Source organism: Lampetra planeri, chromosome 60 (genome assembly GCF_965212315.1).
Source record: "Lampetra planeri chromosome 60, kcLamPlan1.2.h2, whole genome shotgun sequence".
In the NCBI taxonomy this organism is placed as follows: domain Eukaryota; kingdom Metazoa; phylum Chordata; class Hyperoartia; order Petromyzontiformes; family Petromyzontidae; genus Lampetra; species Lampetra planeri.
The window spans coordinates 4,662,174-4,683,999 of NC_136166.1; the positions used below are offsets into that span (position 1 = coordinate 4,662,174).

Here is a 21,826-nt window from a genome sequence, read left to right on the forward strand (position 1 = left end):
GCACTGAAGGGCATTCGCCTCTCATCACACAGACGCTGGCAGCAAATCGCGACTCTGTTCTCGTCCACGATTTTAGCAGCAGCAGCAACAGCAGCAGCAACAGGAGCGTCGTGGTTCATGGAGCTCGACGCAAATGTCGAGGTCCCGCTGCTGCTGATGCTGCTGATGCTGATGCTGCTGCTACTGATGCATTTACTGCTGATGCTGCTGCTGCTAATGCTGCTGCTAATGCTGCTGATGCATTTGCTGCTGCTGCTGCTGCTAATGCTGCTGTTGATGCTGCTGCTGCTGCTACTGATGCTGCTGCATTTGCTGCTGATGCTGCTGCTGATGCTACTGCTGCTACTGCTGATGCTGCTGCTGGCCACGACATTAACAAGGCTGCGGTGGGCAGCGTTTACACAGCACTCTGGGGGGGTTGGGGGGGTTTGGGGGGCTACTGCAAGATCCGAGACCGTGTCCGTCCGGTGAGCTGAATTGGCTTCTGGTTGCCGAACGAACGCGTTGATAAGGTCGCGCTCATTATATAAATACACACACGCGCACACACACAAAGTGCTTGCAAACAAATGAAACCACGGCACCTTGACCGATCTCGCCAAGGAGCGAAAACTACCACCACCACCATAATCATCATCACGCGAAATCCGATCGGTCATCCTCGCAGCGACGACGAACAGAGACGGCGCTCAGCGCTTCTGGCGGCCGTCTGGAACGCTCTTCCCTTCCGATATTGGGAAACTTACTGGGACCTGTGATGCCACTTTAAAATCATCATCGAGATTGACAAACTCGTTTCTTTCGAACGTCCTTCCCCCGGTACCTCCGATTTGCACGGTTGGCTACGTACGGTGCGAAAGAGATTCGAGGTGCAAACGTGCACGCGTGCATACGACGAGGTTCGCTCGCGAGAGAGTTGGTGTCGTTTTTTTTTGGTCGTTTTCGCAGCTCCTTTGAATGAGCTCAGGGCCACGGTGGCTTTACGATGCGCGCGCCGTAGTTTGATTCGCATGGCCACGACATAACTAAATCTCCAGTCCCCCCCCCCCACACAGGCAGACAGACGAGAGCCTTACCTGTCGGATGAGCCTCTTCCCGGAGTCAAACCCAGCCGTGTGGATGTGCGTCGGACACCTGGATCAGCGCAAGAATGTGCTCCTAGGCGCGCCCCACAGGTGACGTTCATTGACGTCAACGACCCTACCCACCACGCCCTCCACCCCCCACCACCTCCACTACCTCACCACCCCCCTCCACCTTCATCCCCCACCACCCCCTCCACTCCCTCACCACCCCCTCCATCCTCCACCCCCACTCCACTCCCTCACCACGCCCTCCACTCCCTCACCACCCCCTCCATCCCCCACCACGCCCTCCACCTCCCACCACCCCCTCCATCCTCCACCCCCCACTCCACCACGCCCTCCACCCCCCACTCCACCTCCCACTCCACCTCCCACCACCCCCTCCATCCCCGTCCACTACACCTCCCACCACCCCCTCCACTCCATCCACCACCCTCATCCTCTCCACCCTCCATCCCCCTTCCCCCACCCCAACGTCATTCTACACCCCCCGCCCACCCTACAATCCCACCGCTCCATCCAGCATCCTGCAACCCTCAACCCTCACACTCCATCCTCCCAACCCTCTCCATCCTCCACCCACCCACATCCCTCCATTCACCATCCTCCACCCCGACCCTCACCACACCCCTCCTCGTCTGCTCTCCTCAAACATTGGAATTCAGTGCCAGTGCCCCGGGGTTTGCTCCCTTTGATGAGGGCAGGGACGACAACCCGAACCATCAGTTCGGGGGGGGGGGGTGGCCCTGAGGATAGCCGACACGCCCTCACATTCGCCTTGACCACAAAGTCAGTCATAGCAACAACAGTCACAGCAATGTTCTTTATTTATCCAGGACCACTTCTTCGCTCACGACCGAAGCACTTGGCATGCCCCCCCCCGCATCGCGTGACATCTCGTGAAGCTAAACAGGTGCGAGCCTGGGAAGTTCTGGGATGAGCGGCCACCAGCCACCATGCATCACCAGGTGTTGTCGTATGACATCTATCTCTGTCGGCTGTCTGTTGTGGGGCAGGAGAAAGCCGCGTGCAGCCAAAGTTATTGTTGTGCTCGACCGCTGAATATCCCGTATGTTAAGTTCCACACCTTTGACCCTTGGTAAAAAAAACACATCACCAACATTGTATTTGGGGGGGGGGGGGTCCTTTGAGCCAGTGCCTTTCTCTCCGTGTGCCTATGTCCCTTATCTGTAGTCTGTGTACACGGAAGAACTTCTTTCGCACCGTACGTAGCCAACCGTGTTTAATCGGAGGTGTGACGCCACGCACCCAGTATCCTCCCCTGTTTAAAGCTCCGGTTGCCGCGATATAAATTTCCACGATACGATATTACGAATATCACGATGCGTTTGCCAAACTTTATTTCACATTTTAATAGATTGGTTTTTTTCTTCCGTGCGTGTGGCTATGCTGCAACTTCCAATACGAATGAACATTGACAGTTCAAACGTCCAACTGCAGTTCACTTAACATACGCATAACTACCCTAAACACAGTAAAACCCAGATTTACATCTCCACCTTCTTGCGTCGCTTCGCAAGACGTCAATTCATTAATAGCACGGAGCGATGCGCGTCGCCTCAACCCACCCTTCACGTCACTGACAGCCTCACCTCGGATTTCACCTCAAACGACCCTGTAAATTCCTGAGATTTTACTCCGTTTCAATCAACATCTGACTTGACCGGAGGGAGCTCCCAGCAGATAATTTCCTTATTGATGCCAGAGAGGCAAGTCTCTGGTCTCTGCTCATGCCATGCGGAAACATGAGAATTGCAGCCAACACGAACATTCCCACTTCCAATAAACATAAACTTGATTTGGGAGCTTTCGTGACTGCAGGAATTACACATCTTGGTGAATTGGAATTACACCAAAGAGTAATTTGTTTAACACATCGGCGCTGCTGTTACATTGGCAGTGGTGCAAATGCACAATTGAACTACTGTGGCCTGTCTTTAGTTTTCCATTCACGAAGGTGTGCGCATCAGCCTGCTGTTGATGTTCTGATGGTTTTACCAGTCTTTGAGGAATGTCAATGATATTGACGAACATGTTGAGTTTTCTTCTATCTACCCATATCTGCTGTTATTGAAACGTTAACTTTACAACGCATTTGCTGATTCGGGTAAAACCGTGTCCGCTCACTCTCGAATCCCCTGAAGCTTCCACACCGTCTTGGACAAACACATATCCCCTGAAGCAGTACACTTTACAGCTCACCTTTTTCAACTTTATTAACGTTCAATACTTTAAAATGATACACCAGTTAAGAAAGCACTCCACTCCATTATCATCCGTAACAAGATTAGAGAGGCGATGTAAGCGCATGTGCTATTCTGTGCAAGCACAGTGAGGGTTCGGAGATTTCGAGGCGTTAGGAAACCATCAAAAACTATCATCGCCGAGAAAACGCACACACGCGCGAGTTGACGAGTGGCACCCTCGGGCGCGTCTGTGTCAAGATCGCCCAACTCATCATTACGGCCCGGTGTGAAATATCAGAAGCAGAGAGAGAGAGAGGAAAAAAAAACAACGCAACTTTATAATTGGGCTCTGCTTAACTCTTATACGTATTAAAAGGCTACAAAAAGCCATCATTGCAAAGTTTCAAAAAAGTTTTCCACAACCGGAACGGGCTACTTTCTAAGCATGTACATTTAAACAGGATATGCCGCCATCACAAGTGGCACCGTGGTATTGGCAAACAGGTCGAAGTGTGAATTTCAGTCCCCGTGCATTCAGAACCAGAATTAAAAAAAACTGGAGGAATGCGATAAGCTATCAAACTCATTTTCACACATGTCCATTAGGATCATGCAGGACTTAAGAAAAAAATAATTTGGTTTCAATTGCCACATTACCACGTTTTAAACAAAACAATCTGCACTCGCATTTGGGTAAACTGTTAGGAGAGGCTTAAAATACACTTGTAACAGACGAGGCAGAGATTGCAAGGCACATTGAGAACAGCGGGAACAACAATGAAAGAGAATGAAACAAAAGTCAAAGCAGACACACACACATCTGCATTTCCGCCATGCCAATGTTTGTTTTACCACTCCCATCCCACCCTCACTCTCTGTTCCCATCGTAGGCAGTGCCCTCCTCCTGCTGCCCCTCACCATCCTGCAGCCCGCCATCCTGTATGCTAATAATGGCCATCATATCCTGCTCCGCCGGGGAGAGTTGAAGGAGCTTGGCGAGCGGGTTGGCGGCGCATTCCGTTTCATATTCCTTCTGCACGCGCTGCTTGAAGTCTTCCATCAAGTTCTGCAACCACGTGGAGAGTGAGGACAGGGTGACACAGTGACCTGGGTTTTAATGGTTATGCAGCGGACCCCTCAAGACTGATGATGGAGTCAGTGTGTTATGTGTGATTTGAGACCACGGTCAGAAAGGGTCAGGGAGTGGGACATAAGTGGGAGGTGGGCATAATTGTGCAATTTGTACACAATTCAAGTGCATTCCACCACAATTGTGTTCCCGCCTGCCTGCCCCGTTCCTGGAAGGGCTCCGTCACGCCAGATTAACTCAATTGCAACATTCTCCGAAGCTTTATGACAACCGACGGAACCGTTCTGTGTATGTGTAATGAGTGTGTAGCACGGCGTAGAGTACGGGAAGTGTTAGTGTAGCGGTTAGCATGCTGCGCTATGAACCCCGCTACCCAAGTCCTATTCTCGTTCATGGCCAACGTCAGTGACGATTACCTAAATCAGAAAAGCACGGTTGGCTACGTACGAAGCGAAAGAAGTTCAACAAACGTACACCACTAGGGAGACAAAGGCAGCCGGGCTTGGTGCTGGCCACCAACCCTTCGTGTGCCATGCCAGCCCTTCCTTAGTGCTCACTCGGAGCGCGGGCCCCAAGATTCTGTTCGGGCTATGCGGGGATATTTGTCTGTTAAATTGTGACTCCAGACCGGAAATATTTCAAGTTCAAAACTGCAGTTAGGTGTCGATTCACCACACTGTCATCATCATTCCCTTGCTTCAAAAGAGAATGGCACATAACCATCATCATTATCATACCTCCTGAGTTGAATAAAAAATAGTTTCTGTAATTGTATAGCCACCGACCGTAATTGTCCTGTGGTGGGTGGGGGGGCACGTGTGTGCACGATGGAAGACAACAGGTTGTCACGAGGGAGCAAATGGCGCAACACTCGGATGCGACAAGCTAGCGCAGTGGAAGGCTGCCGGGGATAACCTTTGAGGGCGCATCAGTGTGACCACGCATTGCAGGTGGGGTGCCAGGTGTGCAAGAGTCGTGGGGGAAGACGCTTGGTGGCATTAATAGCGGTGGCTATGATAGGCTCTTGACTGACACTTTGACTTCGCGAATAAAGGACGGTCATTAAAGGTTAACTTGCACAATCAAACAGATAGTTTTAAAACAATGTGACCTATTTTTCAAGATATACATCGTTTACGCGTACATGTCCCATCAAACTAAACTATAAACTCTTTTTATTTTACCAGGTAAGGCCCAGAGCTCTGTAGCTATTTCTCAGAAGCGACCTGGCCACAAATGATAGCTTCAACGAAATGGCTCATCATGTCAGAACTTATAGCAGGCAAATACTGGAAACGCACGTTTTTAAATGTGGAGGGAAAAAAACCGGAGGACCCAGAAAAAGATCCACGCGACCACAGGCAGAGAGACATGCAGACTCAAAATATACAGCAGGCGTCATTGTCGGGATCGAACCCATAACCTCCTCCATTACGAGGCGAGGGAGTTAACATATACAGATAGTCCCCGAGTTACGATGGTCCGATATTTCGATCTTACGATGGCGATACGACAAAATTGTAAAATAAATTTCGCGCGGCAGGCAAATGCAGCAGCGTACGAGGTACGATACTGTACGTTGGGACGCTGCCGGGATGTACTGAACGCATCTCCCGCCTTTCTATTAAATTGCAGCTCATATAGGTAGGCTAAGAATTCACCTTTTTTTTACTTTACATTTTACTGTGCAATACAGTATTGTAATTAATAAATACATACGGTATATAGTTTATACAGTACGGTACTGTAAATTGCTCTGTTTTGCTAAAGCATCACCATTCTTTAAGACTCCTGGGTAGGCTAGGCCATTTTTGACTTACGATGATGGGGTCGTCGTAACGCATCTCCATCGTAAGTAGAGGACTACCTGCATGCATGTACGTTGAAATTTTTTCGTAGCCAACCGTGCCGATCGGGGGGTGTGGGGGAAGGACAACAAACTAAACACAAAAAGCAGTTTCATAGAAATGAGTTTTCAATCGAAAACATCATCTCGCCACCGTGAAAAATGTGGTCTACAGATCTCAGCTAAACCGGAGGGAGCCAAATTAAAGCTCAACGCAACAGGGAGCACAAAAACGACAAAACAAATCGGCACAAAACCCCAAAAAAAGATTACAAACACCAGGGACTGACGACAAGACCAGGCCGGAGGGCGCACGAGGGGCTGTGGTGGCCGCACCTCGAAGAAGGTGAAGTGCTTGTAGATGGCGAGCGTCACGTCTCCCAGGAGCACGTGGCTCGCATGCCGCTGCATCTCCATCTGCTTCATATTCTCCTTTACACTGCGCACGCACACAACGACATGAGGATCCTCCGCATAGCCTTCAAAAATTACTCTTAGCGAGCACGGTACACGAGGGGGTGGGTGGCCAGCACCCATGGCCAGCCGTCTTCGTCTCCCCAGTAGTGATGTTAACCCATTGCACCAGGTACTCATTCAAATGTGAGAAAACCTTGGGGGGTGCCCAGGACCGGTTCAATTTGTTGCGAGCGGGAATCGAATTGTTGGTCATCGGGTTCGAAGCGTAGTGCGCTAACCACTGCCGTACCGCTCCACACACACACGGAGTATGCATAATCACACGCACTACACACACACACACACACGGAGCGTGCACAATCACACGCACTCTACACACACACACACACACAAGGAGCGTGCACAATCACACGCACTACACACATACACACACGTATCCCTGTTCAAGCCCAGTTGCTGTGCCCCCTCAGTGAGGGCTAGAACTGGTGCTGCCCTCGGCTCTGTGCGCATGTCCTCACTTAGCCTCCAGCTTCTTGCATTCGTCCATCGCCTCCTGGATCCCGTCGTCCACGTGTTTCTGGATATCCGAGTGGGAGTGGGCGAGATCCTCAATCTCCTGCCGGTGGCGTCGCTCCTCACGTTCAAACGCCTGCAGGCGCACACAAAGACAACGATCGCCGCCCCCCCCCCCCCACGCATAGCCTTGAACGGATTTTTAGGGCAAGTGCTGTTTGCGGACATCTTTGAAGGCCGGCGTGGTACACGAGGGGGTGGGTGGCCGCCAACACCACGCCTGGCCACCTTTGTCTCCCCAGTGCCGGGTAGACCCATGGAAGGCCCAAGACCGGTTCAGATAATAGTAACTGGTGTTTGCGGTGAGCGGGAATTGAACTCGGGTGGCCAGGTTTGTAGTACAGTGCGCTAACCGCTACACTTTCACTCCACGCACGCACACACATATGCGAAGACAACAACCGCCATTCGACACGGAAGTGGTGGTGACGTCACCTGTTTGTGTCTGAGACACACACAAAGCTACAAACACAGGCTCAATCATGCCGCTTGCTACGAGTGCGTTCATGTGCGTGCACGCACACAGGCGCGCGTGCACACACCGACTTGCGCGCGAATGGACACTGGCTCATCCGCCACAGATGAACAGCGCAGTGCAGACACGCTCGGGACATCGGTGACATTTGTAAAATCATTGCTCAACAAAAGTGAAAATAAGAAAAGAACTACAAGTTTTAGCAAACTAATAAAAAATACATCGGAAAGCTGGAAAGCAAAGCAAATTCAACTAAATGCATATTGGTGGGAAAAAATACGAACGAGTAAAATATTCGAAAACACTTGGCGTCAAAGCCCGGAGCGCCGACTCGTGAGCCCACGGCACCGCCGTCGCACCTCAGTCTCCAGCGAGAGGCTGTCTTCCAGGATGCGCAGCTGAAACTCCAACTTCTTGATGTCTTTCTCCCGGTCGGAGATCAGCGACAGCACCTGTGGGCGACAGCTCCTTCAGCTTCTCTCTCGCACGCACCACGAGCCTCTTTCTTCACTTCCCTTACTGCACAAGAGACCCACGGGGAAGATTGCTAGTTTCGCAAATGAGTTGTTATTTTTTTTTATAAAAGCTGTAAGTTACAGAAAAAATAAAATATGAATTCTGCAGTATGATAGATTTCTGTAGGCTTTGTGGCAGTATCCACAATCAGTACTGATTAGGTACATTCTCTGTATGACCAAGAATCTGTGCACAAAGTCTTGTGGTAGGGGGCCCCCGTGAGAGAGTAGGAAACTCTGCCTCCTCACTTCCCAGAAAGTCTGCCGATCAGCTGCACACAACCGAGGGTGAGTGCTATACCGCACGGAGTGTCCAACCCTCCGCCTGAAGCAGTGCAACTACCCAAGCCTGAATTCAACCCTCTCCTCGCTCCATCCTGTCAGCCTCTGTCATCATCGCCGCCCTCACCGGCCGCTGGGCCATGCCCCCAACTCCCTCCACCGGTCAGTTGGGGCCGTCAGCTGCGGAAACTCGTGGGGTGACCATTCCCGCCCGCACGCTCACTCTGTCACCCTCCTGCCGGGACTCCACCCGGCCCGTGCCAAGGGGGAGGCCGCTACAGAGGCCGGGTGGACTGAGGTCGAGGCACAGGCCACAAATTTGGGCCTGCGGATCCACAGCCTCGTCTTTCTACCGATCCCGCAGCAGTGCCAGACACGCTGGACAGGAAGACACGCGGTGGTCCGCAACCCAAACCCACTGGGACAGACCGCGCGCCTACATGCCAGGCGAAACACCCTGCCGCCTTAAGGGCAAACGCTCTCCCTCATCCTCCTCAAATAGGATAATAAGAAATGATAGGATCAAGATATCCGAGGTTCGATGCCTATTATTGCAGAAAAGCCGATTGGTCAACGTTTTCAGTGGCAGAAAAGGCCCCCTTTGCCAAATATCAATCAACTTTCTGCAAACACGTGATTTTTGCCCAAGGGTCCTGAGAACGGGTTTTGTTTCACCACGCGAGTTCCGAGACACGGCTCCGCCGAGGGTTTTATCCGCCACTTTCGTGCCCCTCTTACCTGCTCAAGAGCCGTATTCTTCATCACGATTTGGCTTTGCGCGGTTTGGATTTGATTCTTAATTTTCCCGATGAACGATGTAATCATGGGCTAAGGGAGAGATCGAGGGAAGGTATAACGGACAAAGGGAGATGACATCAAACACCACAGGCATGTTACCAACAGCAACCAATACTTGGATAAAATCACGTAAAACCACCTCACGAATGACGTGCCCTCCGTGGCACAAAGCTGCGGTCTATAAAGCACAATGACACCGATTCCCCGTGCAGCCTTCAACACTTTTGGCCCAAGTGCTGTTCGCAGTCAGGCCTGCACGGCGCACCAGGAGGCGGTGGTGTTATCAGCATCACGCCTGGCCACCTTAATATTTCCAGAGCTGATGTTGACACACCGCACCAGGGACTTATTTAAGGCCGAGTCGACCTAGGGGAGGTTCAGATAGCACTCGCCACTGTGGCCATGGTTTGAAATCAAACTCACATTGTCAAATTTTGAGAGCAGAGTGCTAACGATTTTGCACCTGTGCGCAGACATGCACAAACGCACGCAGACGCGTGTACACACACACGCACAAAGACAAATATCCCCCGTATAGACTTAACAGACTGTTGGGGCAAACGCTGTTAGCAAACACACACACAATCTCTTTCTATCCCTCCACTTGCTTGATCTTCACAGCATCCACTCTCTCTCCTCTCGTACCGTCTCTCCTCCTGCCTCTATCTCAACTCCATCCACTCTCTCTCCCCTCTCACCTTCACGACTTGGAGGAAATGCTGCTGGGCCTGCCCAGGCTGCTCGTGGAAGTGAAGACTGAGGTCCAAGTCCTTCCCGCCCGTGTTGTCTGCTGTGGCCGGCATGAGCTGCAGTTTGCGAGCAACATCCTGATAGATGAGGTGCTGCTGGCCAACCTGTATGGGCACAAAGATACACCCTAGAGCATTAACAGACTGTTGGGGCAAGTGCCGTTAGCGAGTAGTCACCTATGAAGGCCTATGGGAGGCCAAAGACCAGTTCAGATACTCGTTGCTGGTGTTGGCCGTGAGCGGGAATCGAACTCTTAGCACAGCGCTGTACTATCACTCCCCACACAAGAGTGCACACGCAACAAACCCAACTCCTACACTCTCGATGCATGTCAAATCGCTCGATATCGCTTCTCAAAATCCGTAGATATCTCAAGATGTCGTCGCTGAAACAGGGGTCTCCTAGCCTCGTACCCGTTCCCGCATCCGGTGGAGGCTCATCTCCATGTCCCAGCACTGCTTGTCCGAGTGTTCACATTCCTTCGCCATCGTCCGCTGCATGGCCTGCAGTTCTTTTTCCTCGCACCTGCAGACGCACAGACCTGCGCCTTAGCAGCGGGAAGGACGGAGGACGTTGAGGTCGCCAGACACACGATTCCGGCTACCGCCGTTGCCACGCCTGCCGTCAGCGTAAACCCCCTCTCTTGGGTGGCGAGCAAACCTCGACATTGGCATTCAGCTCCAGAACAAATTGCCATCATTTCGTGCACGAGTAGAATTAGTGGCTCTCAACTCTAGCAAGTCAACGATGTGGCATGGTTTGATTTTAGACTGACGAAAAATAAACCCGTAAAAACAAAGTTTGTCACTATAAATCCTTTATATGCGTGGCATCGGGGTGGCTAGAGTCCTCTCGTCCTCTGGCTTGAGATGGCTGCCACCTATGGGTCAGATGATTGTCTGGCAGCATTAAACAATTGATAATTAAATATTGTCACGCACAACGAGTATGTGTGCAAAATGTCAGCTCGATTGGATCACAGGAAGTGGGTTAAAAAACGACCGAAAGATTTGCACGGTCCTAAGCAAGCAAGCAAACTTAATATAAAGGATTTAAAAAGCACGCCGTCCGTGCTCTCGTCGCCTTCCATTATAGCCTCTACGTAGCATAACACGACGCGCGCGTGTGTGTGTGTGGGGAAGGTGAAGGGAAACGCAACAACATTAGGCGAAATGTAAAAATGAGATTTGGCATGGAGGTAAAAGCCTTCTCTTTAATAAACACGAACGTCCATCGTAAATAAAACGGAAAAGGACAGAGGGGTTGGGGGGTCATTGCCGTGAATGCAGATCCACATCAGCAGAGGTTAGCGGACTGATGTCAGATTGAGCTGAGTGGACATCAGTCTCACCAAGGCCTAACTAGTCCTGTATGTATGTGGAACTTCTTTCGTACTGTAAGGGGCCATCCATTGAGCACGTACGCAAAAATCTGTCAAAACTTGACCCCCCCCCCCCTCCCTGTAAGCACGCGTACTTTTTAAATCCTTTATATTAAGTTCGCTTGCTTGCTTGCGTGCTTGCTTGCTTACGACCGTGCAAATCTTTCGGTCGTTTTTGAACCCACTTCCCGTGATCCAATCGAGCTGACATTTTCCACAGACTCGTTGTGCGAGACAATTAATGTTCGTGAAAAAAAATTCCCAAAATTTTACACTTTTTAGGGAAAACAAATTAAATATTTAATTACCAATTGCTTAATACTGGCAGACAATCATCTGACCCATAGGTGGCAGCCATCTCAAGCCAGAGGACGAGAAGACTCTAGCCGCCACGCATATAAAGGATTTATAGTGAAAAACTTTGTTTTTACGGGTTTACTTGTTACACCCCTCCTTCCCCACCTGCGTACGTACGCTTGACGCCAGCCCCCCCCCCCCCCTCGAATCCTATCGAACGGCCGATATTTAATCCACACAAAAACGATCAAGGATTCATAATCTTAACGTGTTTAAGCAAACGGATAGTCCACACCGCCGGACTATATCTCAATTCAAGGCCAATGTAGACAAATTATTATCGAGGCTTCACCCCCCCCCCCCCCCCCCCCGTTTCCTATGCGTACATTATCAGTAGACCTCCCGCATACGCAAGCGTACGCATTTGGGTTAACCCCCCCTCCATGCGTACGTACTAAATGGATGGCCCCTAAGTAGCCAAGCGTGCAAATTGGAGGTCCTGCCCCAGTCACCCAGACGTGGCTGCGGGAGTGCCGGAAACTGCCTGGTTCTAGTTGTAGTCAATATGGGGGAGGGCTGTGGTTGTGGATGTCTTGATTTGAAGTTGTCGTGACTGCAGGAATCCACACTCTTTGGTTCTTTCGGTAAAGTCACGTAGGTAGAAAATAAAATAAAAAAATCACGTTTCGGGCGCAACACAAGCGTCCGTCATCACCTGATCACCTGATGACGGACGCTTGTGTTGCACCCGAAATGTCGCGATTCATTTTATTTTATACACCTACGTGGCTTTACCGAAAGAACCAAAGAGTATGATGGTTGTGGATGCGTTTGTGGTGGATACCGCAGTCTCTGCACGTCTGCGGGAGTGATCTCCTGTCGGGCGTAGATTTCCTCCAGTCTCTCGGTCTCCTTCCTCATGGACAGAAGCTCCGACGCTGCCAAACAAACGCACCGCGCACGATGACGTCACCGACGGCACAGGTCTATCAACGTTAGCATTGCAACAACCCACCACCATTGCCTTCGTCACCGTCAGCAACATCGCCACCTTTAGTAGCATCACAACGCCCTGGAAATACCGAGCCACAAACACAGAGCCGCTGTAATGATATTCAACCACTTAAAGTGATTCTAGATTTGAAGCTAAGGTCCAACTAGTCCTGTACAGCAAATCTAGCTGGGACGGTCCCACCTGATGACGGAGACTTGTGTTGCCTCCGAAACGTCGTGATTTTTATTATTTTATTTCTATTATTACTTTTATTAATTTTAATTTCATTTTTTACCTACGTGACTTTACCGAAAAACTAAGAGTACACTTAAAGTGAGCGTGAGACACAGCCCCAGTGCTCAAACCAAGGACTTGAGGGGCTGACTTGGCTCAGCAGAGAGCCATTATGAGAACTCGTAGAACAGTGATCCCCAACATGTTAGCATGGCCGTGGGAAGTGGCCCACGGAACTTTTGCAGATGCCACAATTCGTTTTGCCAAAAAAAACCGAGCAGCATCAGCAACGTCACGAACGCGAGTCAACACAAAAGCAAACTATTTACTTTTGTAGCTTTTTAATACGTATATTACACTGCTTTGAGCGTTGTTTTAATTTAGGAAGATATGATCCTTATGGCGGTACCCCGGAATACACAATAATACAAAATGGCCAAGGCAATTAAATATTTTATTTCTATTTTTTCCAGGGGTGTACTTAACTCCGCAACTGGGGTACCAATCAATCCGAAATCAGTGCTACGCGGCGATGTCAAAACGCAATGAGGACGATCGCGCCAAAACCCTGAACGCTCGTATGTACTGCAGCCGTGCATCGTGTACAGCTCGTCAAGAGGAGTCGATTGCCGCGTCGCCGACAATCAACAGACTAAAAACTACTGTGTCACGGATCATTATGCGAGAGCCTGGGTACTATGGCCCGGGGTACCGCCATGAGGCTCGTGTGTTAGTGGTGCATTGTGGGCAGTGGTCCGCAGGTCCAGAGAGCTTGGGAAAAAAAACCATAAGCACCATCGTGGCTCAAACCTAGATCCCGAGAGGTATGGCTCAATAGCCTGACATGGCCACTCTATTCTTGCGTATTGTCAATATTTTGAGGAGGTAAATGTCGATGTTGAGGTCTGATAGCCAGAAGAGGGCTTCAGCAGACAGTTCATGTAGGTGTGCTGTTCCTCCATTGAATGAGCGCAGACTACAGTGCTTTATTATATGGTCCTTAGTTTGGGTTGCATAGCCACAATCGCACTACTTTCGCTTGTGTCTTTGATTTTCTTTTCATGAAGATGTGCGCATCAGCCTGTTGCTGTGCTGTTGGGGTTGGTGGCCATTACGAGCCCGAAACGTGGAACGCCCAAGGCCGCAAGTCTCATCGGTGCTTCGGGGTTATCGCGCAAGTGCCGACCTGGCCCTGACAAGAGTACGATCGCCGAGGGGTGTGAACCCAGGTGCTCGCAGGTGTGGGGCTATTTACCGGCGTCTTCCATCTCCTGGGTGCTCCGAGCGACTTTCTGGTCTAGCACCTGGCAGTGAGCCTGCATGTCCGACACGTAGCTTTGCGTCTGCAGCATCACACGCAGCAGCCTCGGCTTCTCCAGCTTGAGAGCTTGAAGGCGATCCTGGGAGATGACACGTACGTACGTTGAACTTCTTTCACACCGTACGTAGCCAACCGTGCTAATCGGAGGTGCTGGGGAAGGACAAAAAGACTAAACACTAAAGTAGAAATTAGTTTTAAATCTAGATTTAAAAGCGCATAGCTACAGTGGCTTCCTAATATCGGAAGGAAGAGCATTCCAGACGGCCACAGAAGCCTGGGGATTCTTTGTGGTGGAACAGACTGGTGGGGCAAGTGCTATTAGCGAGCACCTATGAAGGCCGGCATGACATACGAGGGGGTGAGTGGCCAACAACACGCCCGGCCGCCTTTGCCTCCCTAGTAGCAATGTTTACTCACCGTACTTGGTACTCATTTGAGGTCGAGTCGACCTAGGGGATTCCCAGGACCGGTTCAGATAAATGTCACTGGTGTCAGCTGTGAGCAGGAATCGAACTCGGGTCGCTAGGTTTATAGCGCAGCGCGCTAACCGCTACACTAACGCTCCCCACTACTACGAGCATCATCATCCACCACTACCACGTCATCATCATCGTTCCCATCAACACCAGAACATCACAGTCCAGACACGCTCGGAGACTCGCAGCCCACAAGGAAATCTGTGCTCCACCATCCCGGATTACCAGCACCAGTTATTTTTTTCAAGGCTCTTTATCAAGAAGGCCTTGTCGAAGTAGGGTGCTGATACTGCTATTTGTAATCCCAATTGAGTAAATAATAGCTGGAATCTTTTTTCAAATACAGGTAGTCTCCGACTTACGATATTTAGATCTTACGATGGCGATAGCGATATGACAAAATTGTAAAATATTTTTTATTTCGCGCGGCAGGCAAACGCAGCAGCGTACGAGGTACAATACTGTACTTTATCATCGGCATCCTCCTCTTCCGACAACTAAGTTAATGTAGCCTTCAACAACCTAACATCGTTAAAGTATGCAGACGATGGACAGAATCTTGGTGAGTACAAGAGAATATGATACGTTACGATACGTTCAATGCAGGTATGATACATAGCTTTAGCGATTTCATTTTAGGGTTACCACGATACGATACATACGTTCAATGCATGTTAAAAGTTTTTTATAGCAGATAGGATTGTTTCCTGAAAAAACTTTCCATGAAATTGCAGTTCATGTAGGTAGGCTAAGAATTTACCTTGTTATTTACTTAAAATTTTACTGTGCAATACAGTATTGTAATTAATAAATACATACAGTATATAGTTTATACAGTACGGTAAATTGCTCTGTTTTGCAAAATTATCACCATTCTGTAAGACTCCTGGGTAGGCTAGGCCATTTTCGACTTACGATATTTCGACTTACGATGGGGTCGTCGTAACGCATCTCCATCATAAGTCGGGGACTACCTGTATTCTTTTGATATACATCCCCTACCACCACCCCCCCCCCCCAACCCCAGGACATTATCAGTGTTAGGGATATTTGTCCCGACACCAGTTACATTGCGCCTTTGTTTTTTTGCCGAAAATGTGTACGATAAATAAAGGCGTTGTCCTGGCGGCACACCTCCCCCCCCACCCTGTCAGTGGACTCATCCTGGACGGGCCGTGGAATCGGACGGGTGCGCAAAAGGATCAAGGGATGGCTCGCGAGGCACAAACCGGGGCTTTCTCTTTCTCCATGAGGAGGTACTGGAGCTCCGCTTCCAGACGCTCATTTTCAGCGTTCAAGGCTTTCTGCTGATCCTCGTCGACCATGTACAGCTCCTCTGCATTCCGTCCACGAGACAATTCACGGGAAAGACTTTTTGTGGCAAAAGCGGCGCACCTCATCGTCAACCACCAGTCGGCAACAGAAATCAGTCGATCACAGCTATTAAGAAAACGTTCAGGGGGCGCAGAGCTCTTATCAATGACCAGGCGAAGAGAAATCATGTATACACACACACACATACATCCTGCGCTGTGGACCACTATGGGCTTGAATATAAATTAGAAAAACGCCATCCTTCTCTTCACATTAATATTGCTCGCTTACACAAATACTGCTGGATAACACTGGTCCAGAAGGCTGATGGACCAATTGACTACATAACATTTTACTTATTGTGCAGAGAAGGGAGTTTGTTTGTTTCTTAGCTAAAATAGGAATAATATTGGCAGGCATTGTGAAAATAGACCAATTCGAAAAGGAAAAAAAACCCACATTGGCAGCAACGAGAAACTTTTCCATCAGAATCCAAGAGCGGACATTGTACAGAGGACAGACTAAAAACAACGTCCATAGAAGGCACCACACAGACATTTCAGAAGCGAAAGAGAGGCAGTCCGTGGAGATGCCAGGCCTCCAACCAGGACCTAAGAAGCTTAAGACTCATCTTTCTAATGCAGCTCAGATGTGAAGCGTCACTCAGTCCCATTGACATGACCACGTTGAGGAGTCTGCGCATCACCCCAAACCGTCGCCGTGATCCCCCTGAGCTCACAGAGCTTCCCCGCCCGCACTCGCCACTGCCTCTCCACCTCTTCTAGCTTTACAGTCGACAAAGTTTAATCGTAGGTATGGGCTGGAATAAAGATTTTTTAATTAAAATCCAGATCAACCCCCTCAACTTTAGTTCTTCCTCGCTGATATTCCCCTCCCCATTTCAAAGTACTTGCTCCGACTCGCGGTCCACACCTAGGCAAGGCGCCACAATGGTGAGATGTTAACTACCTCGCCTGAATACAGGAGGTCGTCGGTTCGATCGGGATCCTGACGCCTGGAAACGTCTCTTTCCCCGTGATCGCGTGAATTTTTCTCCGGCTCCTCCGGTTTTTCCCCTCTATAAATCTCCACGTGATAAGCCACTTCGTTGGGCTATCATTTGTGGCCAGGTCGCTTCTAAAAACAACTTCATAGCTCAGTGGGCCTTACCTGGTTAAATAAAAACAGTTAAGTTCAGTCTCAATTTTGGAGCTTTCGTGACTGCAGGAATTATTCTTTGGTTCTTTCGGTTAAGTCACGTATAAAGATAAAATAATAAATTAAATAATAGCATACTACGACGTTTCGATTGCAACACAAGCAATCATCATCAGGTATAAAAGAAATAGCAACAAAAATCTTACCAGAAAACTATAGACAGACCCACAAGCAGACAGACATCGCAAAGAAAGACAGAGAGAGACGACGTATCTTTCTGCCGATATGTGTTCTCTCTCTGTGTGTCTTTGTGATGTCTGTCTGCTTGTGGGTCTGTCTATAGTTTTCTGGTTAGATTTTTGTTGCTATTTCTTTTATACCTGATGATGATTGCTTGTGTTGCAATCGAAACGTCGTAGTATGCTATTATTTAATTTATTATTTTATCTTTATATGTGACTTAACCGAAAGAACCAAAGAATAAGTTTAGTTCAGTTTTAGTTAAATTTTTCCCCTCCTCTAAACAATGCAGCATAGAGTTTGGGACTTCTGTCCGTGGAGTTCCTGTGCCCCCATCCTCACGTTGCGGTTCGTGCTCTTGTGCCGAGCTCACGTTTGAAATACAATAAAAATTATGAAATACAAAAAAAATCAATCCAGATCAAAATCGAGTGCCAGCACTCACTGAGGTCGTTCTTGACCTTGCTCTCCTCGTAAGTGAAGTCGTCGTTTCCCTCCATGAACTTGTTGTAGGCGCTGCACGTGTTATCGTCGTCGATCTGGCAGAGGCGGGACACGCAAGGCGACATTTTTCATTTTTATTATTGAATGACCACAGATGTTTTTTTTGGGTTCGAGCGCGTGAATAAAAACGTGTCGTTAAACTCGTCACCACCCGGCACAGCCAATTCGTAAGGTTTGTAAATGTAAACAAAACATGCCAATCCGTTACTAGTACAGCACACCGGTGCGTTTCGAAGAGTAAATCTACGACATTTACAATTCGAGCACGTCGTTTTGCCGGTAGGTACAACCAGTCTCATCAGGCGGCAGGCAGAGTTGTGGAGAAATCCTCCTGTGCTGAACTAGTAACGAATTGGCATGTTTGCTTTACGTGACCAACCTGACTAATTAGCTTTGTCGGGTGGTGGAGGGTTGACGACATTTAAATTCACGCGATCTAACACAAAAAAAAACCTCGATTATGGATAACATTGGTCGCGAAAGCCTACGAGTTAAACAGAGTTAGTGACGTTTAGGGCAAATACATTTTTCAGTATTTCTGACATCACCACAAATTCAAACGTTATGTCTTATCGCCGGAAAGGTTCACTGAATCAAGACTTTCGGGAAGATCCTGCATTGAACCGTTGGGTGAATATATGTTACCAGGGGCAGGGGTTTATCCGATTTAACAGTTGCTTTTACGATGGAACTCCTCTGAACTGGGATGACGATGGCAATCTCCGTCATGGATGAAGAAGCTGCTCATCGAATTAACTCTTAACGCCCCCCGTGTTGGGTTGATAAATCGCCCCGGGTCCTCACGAGTCTGGGATGTCCTCAGTCACGGACTAGGCTCCCTTTTCATTACGACAGATAATCAAATATCATTTCTGTCCAAAGACGGCACGCACACAATGAGTTTGAACAATGCTGCCGTACAAGATGACCCTCGCCTCTAACAACACCAGGATATACAGCAGGGACCTGCTACTAAGACTCAAGCCTGTCTAGGGCTCTCCCACTTGAATATGTATGATAGGAAACCACTGGTTTAGGAAGACACATTTGCCCGATTGACCTATACGTTACAGGTTTTGTTCCATTAACCACAATCTTCGATGACCGGGTATACTCATTATTGATTAATTTAATACTATGGCTTCCATATATTTCCACGTGATAAGCCACTTCGTTGAGCCATAATTTGTGGCCAGATCACATCTGATAAAGTAGCTAATAGTTCAGCGGTCTTCACCTGGTAAAATAAACAGATATATATTCATGATTTCACGCTCCTATCGTGTTTTCATCTTGTTTGTCGTTGGAACTATCTGACCCGCCCCAACTGGACATCTGTGGAAAAAGAGCTTTCTAGTTCATTGGATTCCTCCATTATAAAGATTCTGATTCTTTTAAAGCCCAGCCGTGCTGTAAAAAAACATCTATAATCTCTCCCCACAAACCTGGGCAGGAAGAGAGCCCCGAATTATTACCATGTTTCAAGGCACTAAATTGCACCACTTCACATACTCTTTGGTTCTTTCGGTAAAGTCACGTAGGTATAAAATAGATCACGACGTTTCGGGCGCAACACAAGCGTCCGTCATCACCTGATGACCTACGTGACTTTACCGAAAGAACCAAAGAGTATGGATTCCTGCAGTCACGAAAGCTTCAAATCAAGATTGCACCACTTCACTGTGAAACGGAGCAATCAATGCTCCACCGCTTCTCTCGATGGAGACACGAGAAGAGGGTAATACGACCGGCGTTTATTTTTCGTTGTCCGTGGGGAGATTGCCTCCGTGTTTTTTGTCAACAGCGAGACGTACGGATGCAGTCCTCGTGTGCCGTGCCGTCGAAAGCGACAGTGCCCGCTTACCTTCCTCTCCATGTAAGCGATCCTCTCTTCTTCATTCGCAAATAACATGGGCGGAAACAGAGCTATCGACTCCGACACTCCGATCGTCATCTGCAGGTCAAAGGAAAAATTAAGCGCACACCCCTACATACAGCCACACAAAGACAAAGATCCCCCCCCCCCCCCCGTATAGCCTCAACGGACTGTTGGGGCAAGTGCCGCTAGCGACCATCTATGACGGCCAACACGGCACACATGGTGGCTACGTGGCCAGCACCACGCCTGGCCGCCTTTGTCTCCCTTCTGATGACGTTTACACATTGCACCAAGAATCGTGCAAGCTCTACGGTCCACTACATATTAAGATGGTATTGGCCAATTACACGTGGGAAGAAAATGGAGTACACGGAGAAAACCCACAAGTGCGGGGGGGGGGGGGGATGAGTGTCCCTTATAAAAGAAACAGGTGGGAGCCCACATTGTTGCTTCATTGCCTTCCGCCTGGCAATCCAGGGTATTACACCTCGACGGCTGCGGGATGCACCAATCCTCACTGCCTCTACAGTGCTGGATTCCAGGCGTGCGCCGCCCGGCAAATATGTCACGTGACATTTGAAAGTTCGTTTCTACAGTGCTTTATATATATGTGTTTTATGAACTTCTTTCACACTGCACGCAGGAAACTGTGCTCATCGGAGGTGCGGGGGAATGACAACAAACTTAACACAAAGTACTAAACTATGTGAAATACAACTTAACAGTACGGTTTTCTTGTGCAGTTATCGGTCACCAGATTGAAACCATCCAAATTGCAACACGTGACACCCTGGTTTAAGCAGTGAACGGCCGAAACGTGGATTTGATCCCCAGGGTTACACGCGCACACGTGTGTGTGTGTGTATATAGCGTGTGTGTGTGTATAGCGCGTGTGTGGGTGTATAGCGCGTGTGTGGGTGTATAGCGTGTGTGTGTGTGTATAGCGTGTGTGTGTGTATATAGCGTGTGTGTGTATAGCGTGTGTGTAAGGTCGTGTCTCTTACAGCTCCCTCCACTTGATACAGTAATTTTGCTTGACGGTTCCACCTGAAGATGGAGGCTTGTGTTGCCTCCGAAACGTCGTGATTTAATTTAGTTGTTTTCTTTTTAGCCTACGTGACTTTACCGAAAAAACCAAAGAGTATGGATCTTTGCAGTCACGAAAGCTTCAAATCTAGAATGTATAGCGTGTGTGTGTGTGTATAGCGTGTGTGGGTGTATAGCGTGTGTGTGTGTATGTATGTGTAATGCGGGCGTAAGCGACCTTCCGGAGGTGACGTCACGGGGGGTGGAGTCATGTGACGTGGGGGTAAGGTTCGGGGCTTTAAGCGGGTAAACCGGAAGGGGAAGGTAGTCGGGGTGTGAGCGGAAAAGAGTGAGGCCACGCGGGCAAGTGTGGAGAGGGGGGGCGCCGACGGCGATCGGGAGCCAACCCCGAAGATAAGAGGAAGCTGCGGAGTGGTGTGCAGCTGGGGAGGAGACAGCCAGGAGGGCTGCGTGTTAGAGGCAGCGGTGTGGCTGCCAGGAGGAGCTGCGGAGAGAGAGAGAGAGGGGGCTGCTTGTTAGAGGCAGCGGTGTGGCTGCCAGGAGGAGCTGCGGAGAGAGAGAGAGAGAGCAAGAAGCTGTGAGAGCTGCGGAGGGAGAAGAGCAGCAGAGAGTACAGCCAAGGGGGGCTGTGTGAGAGAAACAGCAGCGGAGCTGCTGTTGTGGATCGGGCCGACATTGGAGTCAGCACCGTGGAGAAGCTACAGAGTAAAGACAGCCGTGTGGGTGTACAGCACGAACCGAATAATAAAGGACACTGAGCCAGACATCGTGGTCCAGTCGTTTATTACACTGGTGTCGGAAGTGCAACGGCATGTCGAAACAAGTGAGGAAGAAAGTTAATCCGGCGCCTGCATCGGCTTCTTCGTCCGACGACGACGAACTCCCTCCAACCACGGATCCTGTTGGGGTGGTGGAGGAGAGCCAGGCTGAGGCGACCACGGGA

At 49.4% G+C, this 21,826-nt stretch overlaps 2 protein-coding genes across 3 annotated transcripts in view; both read right to left on the reverse strand.

The window, feature by feature from the left end:
• The window catches only part of LOC144736251 (uncharacterized), a 45,912-nt gene extending 44,737 nt beyond the window's left edge, over window positions 1-1,175 (reverse strand). For both annotated transcript variants that reach the window (XM_078618873.1, XM_078618872.1), the window contains exon 1: window positions 1,077-1,175. The gene's annotated coding sequence lies outside the window, so the exon portion shown is untranslated. The remainder of the gene's footprint in view (window positions 1-1,076) is intronic.
• Window positions 1,176-3,296: 2,121 nt separating this feature from the next.
• The window catches only part of NDC80 (NDC80 kinetochore complex component), a 29,797-nt gene continuing 11,267 nt past the window's right edge, over window positions 3,297-21,826 (reverse strand). The window contains exons 7-18 of the mRNA XM_078619013.1: window positions 19,822-19,911; window positions 17,899-17,992; window positions 15,971-16,077; window positions 14,200-14,344; window positions 12,561-12,654; window positions 10,452-10,563; window positions 9,987-10,142; window positions 9,229-9,318; window positions 8,053-8,145; window positions 7,164-7,294; window positions 6,565-6,667; window positions 3,297-4,358 (exon numbers count right to left, since the gene is read on the reverse strand). Of these exons, the coding sequence (XP_078475139.1) occupies window positions 4,161-4,358; window positions 6,565-6,667; window positions 7,164-7,294; window positions 8,053-8,145; window positions 9,229-9,318; window positions 9,987-10,142; window positions 10,452-10,563; window positions 12,561-12,654; window positions 14,200-14,344; window positions 15,971-16,077; window positions 17,899-17,992; window positions 19,822-19,911 (1,413 nt within the window). The 3' untranslated portion in view covers window positions 3,297-4,160. The remainder of the gene's footprint in view (window positions 4,359-6,564; window positions 6,668-7,163; window positions 7,295-8,052; window positions 8,146-9,228; window positions 9,319-9,986; window positions 10,143-10,451; window positions 10,564-12,560; window positions 12,655-14,199; window positions 14,345-15,970; window positions 16,078-17,898; window positions 17,993-19,821; window positions 19,912-21,826) is intronic.